Source organism: Trachymyrmex septentrionalis, unplaced genomic scaffold, assembly GCF_001594115.1.
Source record: "Trachymyrmex septentrionalis isolate Tsep2-gDNA-1 unplaced genomic scaffold, Tsep1.0 scaffold7, whole genome shotgun sequence".
NCBI classification, from domain to species: domain Eukaryota; kingdom Metazoa; phylum Arthropoda; class Insecta; order Hymenoptera; family Formicidae; genus Trachymyrmex; species Trachymyrmex septentrionalis.
Window position 1 is genome coordinate 3,904,695 of NW_017305884.1, and position 6,822 is coordinate 3,911,516.

Below are 6,822 nucleotides of genomic sequence, written 5' to 3' on the forward strand. Positions count from 1 at the left end.
AATATACACATATATATATATATAGATACGTTTAATATACGCGAATATACATATGTATATATCGCGCCTAACGATCAAGACTATATATATATATATATAATATATAGTACATATATACATATATATAAATAAAAATGTGCTTATTGACGCGATCCACGTGCGGCTTCTTCCAGTGCGCGAACTTTAAGCTCGCGCTCACGCTGTTGTCTAAAAAATACCCTTCGTTAGTCCGGGTACTAGTGTTGCCTTAAGTCATAACATTATGCAAGAAGTCAGGCAAGCTGTGATAGTGATAGATTTCAAGGGACGAACCTTATATATTCCTCGTGATGAGCTATGATAGAATGCGGAGGAAATCGGTCACGCTCCATCATGAGATGCCGTTGTAGTTGTTCGTGATGCGCTGCCATATCCGCATAGGGTCTTCCTAGGAGTTCCGCCGGATGAAGCGCTAAGGCAGGATCGCGTGGCATTAAACCGGGACGAGGATAATTAGCGCCGGCCGCAGCTGTGGACGAACATCATCATGTGCGTTATTAAAAAAAAAAGAAAATGAATTCAAAAGAACATTACTAATTCGTATTGTTTAATTGTCGCGCGTACAATATTCATTTTGAAAGAGTACTCGTGCTTAGCAAAAGCATATTTCTCGTAATTTGTAAAGATAGAGAAAACCGCGCGCAGAATTTAACAATATAAACCCTTAAGCTACGTTCCCAAAGTGTTACTAGTCATCTTCAGGCACACGCACATGCACACTCGCGCCTATTCCTCGACAACACTCACTCGCACTTGCACCTGCGACGGTGATAAGCGACTAGCCAGAGATCAGAGTCGAGCAACTGGAAAATCGCAGGCGTGCTGACGATTAACGGTACGGGAAAAAAAGGATCGTCTTGACCTACACCTAGGCAAGTATAGGTAACATAGGACGATCAATGAGAAACACACGGGCTGCCGAACGACGAGGAATAAGCAAGAGCGGCGTTTTCTTAAAGGAGAAGCTCTTCAGGAAGCTTTAGAAGAAACATCCTGGTTGTATTAGGACCTACCCGGCAGAGGAAATCCAGCCGCAGCCGCAGCGGCTTCCTGCTGTTGCTGAGCCTGTTGCTGGGCCTGTTGCTGTCCCGGATGTAAGTGCAAGTGCGTATGCGCATGCGTATGCGCGTGAGTGTGAGCATGATATTCGGGCGAGATGCCAGCCATTTGCAATCGGACCATCGGGTCAGCGGCCAGAGCCAGCCGTTCTTCCAGCTGGCCGTGGTGATGAGCCGCCACGGGATGGCCAGCCGCTCCACCCGCTGGCCCCCCGCCGGCTGCAGTCGGAATCCCTAAACGCGACAGCGCTTCGATCACATAACTCGAAGATCACAGATACGATTCTCATGCCCGATTTCTTCATCTCCAGCTAACTCGGATAAAATTATCTGAGAGAGAGGAAGGAACCACTCCTTTCAAATGTATACCGCTAATTGTAATATAGAGAGCCAAGGTTAGCTATTATATGAACAGAGTTAACTGGCGCTGAAGAAATCGGCCATTAATTTTTAACAATTAGTCTACCTACGTCGCATCCCTCAAAGCTCTTGGCGCTCTTGATCTAATTATTCTTTTTCCCCGGCCTACCCGAGTTCTTTCTATTACATCAGCCTTTAGGCTATATTCTTAAGTCAATTCGAATTTTGAAAAGTACAAGTGATACGGTCGAACGAATATTAATCGACGAGTCTCTATCTCTACTGTCGAGATATCAAGTATTAGCTTTGTCAATAATTACCTAGCCGTTCGAGTCGTTCTCTCTCGAGTTGACTCGGACCTGGGGGAGCTCCGTAGAGGCCAAATTGGTGTAAGGCTTGAGGCGGTCCAGAAGGACCTGGTGCCAGACCGGCGGCAGCATATCGACGATGTATCTCCAGCCAGTGGGGATCGACTGGCGGCGCTGGCATCGGTCTGGGTGTACCCTTGAACAGCTCTTCCTTCAATCGATCGTTTAACTCTCTCTCGCGTAGCTCACGTATCTCGCGCTCCCTCTTCTCACGCTCTAGATGTTCCAATTCTAACCGCTGCGCCGCAGCTTCACGCCCGTAAATATAGTGCAGCATCGGGTCGGGTGGTGCCGGATGTCTGGCGGGGGAGAAAGCGGCGTGAGGCCTAGCGTATTCGGATAGTTGTCTGAGTGCTGGAGTATCTGCATAGGAACCAGGACGAGCGGCGTAACGATCATAAGGCGAAACGACAGGTTCGAGAGGACCACGGCTTGGCGGTTTACACGCCTCGGGCTGTTTCTCGGGCGTCGTCATCTTTCGGGCCTGTTGCGCCGCAGCGGCGGCGCGATCGCGTTCCTCTCGTTCCCGCTCCGCTTGCTTCCGCGAGCGCTCCTCGCGTTTCCGCGCAAGTTTCGAATCTGGTACGGGTTTGAACATCAGGTCGGTGCGTGTACACGAGTTATTTTCACCGCGATTCCAATGCCTCAGGAAAATCGCTGATTGCGATCGGTGGCACTCGGAATCCTCGATACGCGGCTCCGGCGATGGTCCACGTGGACTAATGGGCTCCTCCGGTTCCGGGTCCAAGTCTTGCTCGATCTTTGGCTCTTGAACAACCTGTGGTTGCTGCGATTGTGGTGGACGATGATGATGGTGTGCGGAACTGGATGACGTCAGGCACGTAGCTGAGACAAGCGACGATTTGCGTTGACTACTGTGTGAGCTATGCGACGAGGAATGGCTGTGGGAACTGTGAGAGGAGATAGTCAGCAGTTTATCGTGATGTAAATTGGTTGGCTGCTGATGCATACTGGATGAATGGTGATGACTCGCAATTAGGTTCTCGCCTTCCTCTCTGCTTGCGACGCTCGAGCTAGTGCTAGCATGATGCGCCGTCATCATGGTACTGCTGCTTTCTTGGCTACGCTGTGGCGAGGGTGGTGGAATGGCATGAGGTACCGGGCCGTAAGGATATGGCGTGAAGGACGGGTATCCTCCCACTGGAGCGTATCCTGGATAGGCGTGAGGATGATACGGATGCATGGCGGTGAATAGTGAATGATGCATCAGCGGATGATGTGGATGGAAGGGGTGTGCCATGTGCGGGCTCGGTTGCTGCGCGGGATGCATCACTGGTTGTGGGATTGAACTGGGTGGTGGTGGTAGACTCGGAGTTGGTGTTGGCGTAGCCGTCGGCGACGCCGCGACCGGCTGTATCGATGGTATCTGACTCGTCGGCGGTATAGAGTGTTTGCTTGGCGTCGGCGGTTTGCTTATGCCATCCGGATCCTTTTTGATGTTGTCCAGGCTCGGACCAGGGAAAGAGGAGCTTTGAAAGCCCGGTACCTTGACCTCTTTTAAACTTTGCAGAGGATCTGGTTCCGGTGGTATAATCTCCTGCTTGATCTTTAAATTCTGTGGCTCCATCGGTGGCGTTCCGGCTAGATTGTAGATACCCACGGGCTTTTCTATTGGCAACATTCCGCTGGGCTGTATTGGTTGGAACAAACTACTTGGCTCCGGTCGTTCCGGTTCGTTATTCTCATTCGTCCGTTCCGAAATGCGTTCTGATACCATGCGAGAATCGGGAACTCTATTATCTCGAGTCCGTTCGCTTACCGACAGTCTCTCGTCTGCCATCCTCTCGGCGTTTCTACTATCGGACGACATCACCGTCAAGCCAAGTGGCTGTGACGGCGGACTCGGCATTGACGACATCTGGCCGATTGGGCCACCGATACCGGCTGATACACTCTGTGAAATGTTGAGGTTCAATGGCGGTGGTCCCGTCATGTTCTGTGGCAACGTTTGCGCGGAACTTTGTAAACTCTCGGTCACATGACTACGAAGATTCGTTGGTCCCATATTCTGCGCGCTGGGTGGAACGCTATTTGGCGCTATTTGCGGTGGTATGCTCTGCGATAGATTCTGTGGCACGTTCTGCACCGGTAACTGTGGCGGTGGTGGTTGTACATATTGCATACTTAGAGTCGGCAGCACACCAACGCCAGCACCACTTTGTTGTTGACTGGGCGATATCACTGGGATTTGTGAGTTTGGCATAGTTGCCTGTGAGCCTACGCTCGTTATAATACCAGGTATAGTTTGCGATAAGTTACGAGCCGTAGCCGCCGAACTCGTATCACTGGATCCAGCTCCGACCTGCGCAGATGTGCTCAGATTCAGCTGAGTCGGTTCGGGTTCCTTACCTATTTCTTCGTTGAACATCGTTGGCGACATCGTCGATTCGATTGGCATCGGTTCCAACTTCAATGGTTGATTCATGGCTAACGGCACATCTTCTGTTTGATCCATCATCTTGCTTTGATCTACTGGTTCTTGATCAAGCAAGCCAGATGGCTTCTTCTCCAAACTGTGTATCACTGGTACCGATATCGGCAGGCTCTGTATCACGGCTGGCACCGGGGTTGACGCCGGCGTCGGCTCGGATGGTTCCTCGGGCGTCGTGACGGCCGGACTACTCACGGGCTCTTCCGCACCAGCTACACCGGCGACCGTTGGCGGCGTCGGTTGATTCTCGTTTGCGTCGCCCTCCGTTTCCCTCTCCGGCTCATCCATCAGGGAATTACTGTCGGTAGTGAGAGATTCGGACGGACTGTCGGGCCGTTCGCCGCCGCCGCGCTTTCGCTTCTGTGCGTCTTTATCCTCGTCGTTGCAGGCGTCGTCTACCTGACCTGATCGTTTCTGACCCTTCTTGGGCGTATCCGTTTTGCCAGATTTCTTTTTACTCTTATCGGGAGTCTGTTGTTGCTGCTGCTGTTGCTGCTGCTTTTCCTGATCAGGCGTATCTGTGCCACCAGTTCGTCGCGGTCTCGCTGGTCTCGGTGTCTCCTTCGCTTTGTTCCGCGTGCGCATTCTACCAGGACTCTCAGGCGATTCCGCGGGCACCGGGCGGAACAGATAAGGCGGCGCGGGTGGGAGTTCCCCGGTTTTCTTTAGATGTGATCGACATTCTGCACAGAGTAACAATCGATCCTTGCCGGCTACCTGATAGTCCTTCGAGTTGGTGGAGAAGCAGTGTTGGCACGAATGTGCCGTGCCGTTCGTGTTGGTATCACGCGAGTCACTGTCTTCTTCCGAATTATCGTCCTCGGTCACAGAACTGATCTCACCACCGGGATTGTGACTGGCCGGAGTACCAACCGGCACAGTCTCCGCTTCAGACACGGCTTCCTTCGTACTAATGTTGGCCGTTGGCTGTGCGTCCTTAGTTGGCGTAGGTACTTCCTCTTTAGGCGTGCCGGCGCGTGAGTTGCGTGTATTGCGTATTCGCCGCAAAGAGCTTTGCCTACGCCGCCGATGTGGCCGATTGTTATTTGCGCCCGGTGTTTTCTTCCATAAGTAATAGAATTCGACGAGCTCCGGCTGTGTAAAAAATTTATTAGTGACACATGGTACAATAGTAGACACTTACTTCTTTATGTCATAAATCGTAAAACTTTCTCTCAGCATGACAAATCTATTGAATTCGAAAGATTTTCTCTTATTTCTAACTAAATTAAAAAAACAAAAATTGCTTATATGAAATAATATTTATTAATTAGAATAGTTTTATTGCTTTTTAATATTCAAAATTTTAATACGAAAAAAAATTGTATCTGTCAATTTTATTTCAAATAGAAATTACAAACTTTTAGAATGTCAATCTTTGTAATAATTTATATAATACATTTAGTTATACGTAAATTATACTGACAGTTTTTATAAAAGTAAGTAATAAATAAGTAATAAATAAGAAATGATTCATAAAAAAAATACTTTCATTTTACCGTTTTTTAGAATATTTGTTACTATAATCTTTGCACTTTTGTATTCAATGAATTCATATAGCCGGATTTTTATTCTCTATAACAACAAATCTTTCACACTGCAGCATTACTCGTTTTTAACTACACTGTTAGAAATGTTCTTAAATTTCATTAAATTTTAAGTTACACAATTTGAATTTAATTTCATGACATTACATTAAATTGAATGTATTTGTAACTAAAAGTATATTTGTGTACATATACATAAAATTTAATGTATTTTTCATGAAAATTTATGAAATTTAATGTATTTTTCATAAAATTTTATTGAAAGTACATTAAATTTCATAAATTTAATGTACATGTGAACCATAAATTAATTAGCAGTGTATATCGGAATAGTCTTAGGTATCTCTAAAACAGTAAATAAATGCTCCAACAATTGGTTCTACCGAATGTAAAAGTATATATATATATATATATGTGTGTGTGTAATATAGATTATGGAGATATACTTTAAAAATAAAATACTTCAAAACTATTTGTTGTATTATAAGTTATTATATTATTTTTACTAAAATCTTTAATGTAATCACGTATTTTCTACAGTTATCAATTTTTAAATTTCATAAATTTAATGTACACGTTCATTACATTTAAGTAATTACTGTAACTTAATTTTCAGTTAAATCATTCATTACTTTTAATTTCGTTTATAACTACGCGCTTCATTTACATGTAAAGGAAGCTCGTGGTTACATTTCTAACAGTGTAACTCAGGCGTAAAAGTAATGAGTCATTCGCCCTACAATTCTGACTAAGCATTGCGTGACTTTTTATTTACAATCGAAGATAAAATATGTGGATTAACTTTCAAAACAGCCAGAGGTGATCTGAACATATAAACAAATGATGCCTAAGGCGGTTCCAAGATACACTGCCAGTACTGAAAATCTTTAGTACATGTGAACCATAAATTAATTAGCAGTGTATATCGGAATGGTCTTAGGTATCTTTAAAACAATAGATAAATGCTCCAAAAATTGGTTCTACCGAATGTAAAAAAA

At 45.9% G+C, this 6,822-nt stretch overlaps 1 protein-coding gene across 6 annotated transcripts in view; it reads right to left on the minus strand.

Annotated features, from left to right (window-relative positions):
• Positions 1 to 140: 140 nt before the first annotated feature.
• LOC108753604 (arginine-glutamic acid dipeptide repeats protein-like) overlaps positions 141 to 6,822 on the minus strand; it is a 12,021-nt gene continuing 5,339 nt past the window's right edge. For 5 of the 6 annotated variants that reach the window (XM_018495344.1, XM_018495342.1, XM_018495343.1 and 2 more), the window contains 4 exons: positions 1,778 to 5,372; positions 1,053 to 1,331; positions 313 to 508; positions 141 to 207 (listed from right to left, as the gene is read on the minus strand). In XM_018495344.1, the coding sequence (XP_018350846.1) occupies positions 141 to 207; positions 313 to 508; positions 1,053 to 1,331; positions 1,778 to 5,372 (4,137 nt within the window). The remainder of the gene's footprint in view (positions 208 to 312; positions 509 to 1,052; positions 1,332 to 1,777; positions 5,373 to 6,822) is intronic. The other variant, XM_018495345.1, reaches the window with a different exon arrangement.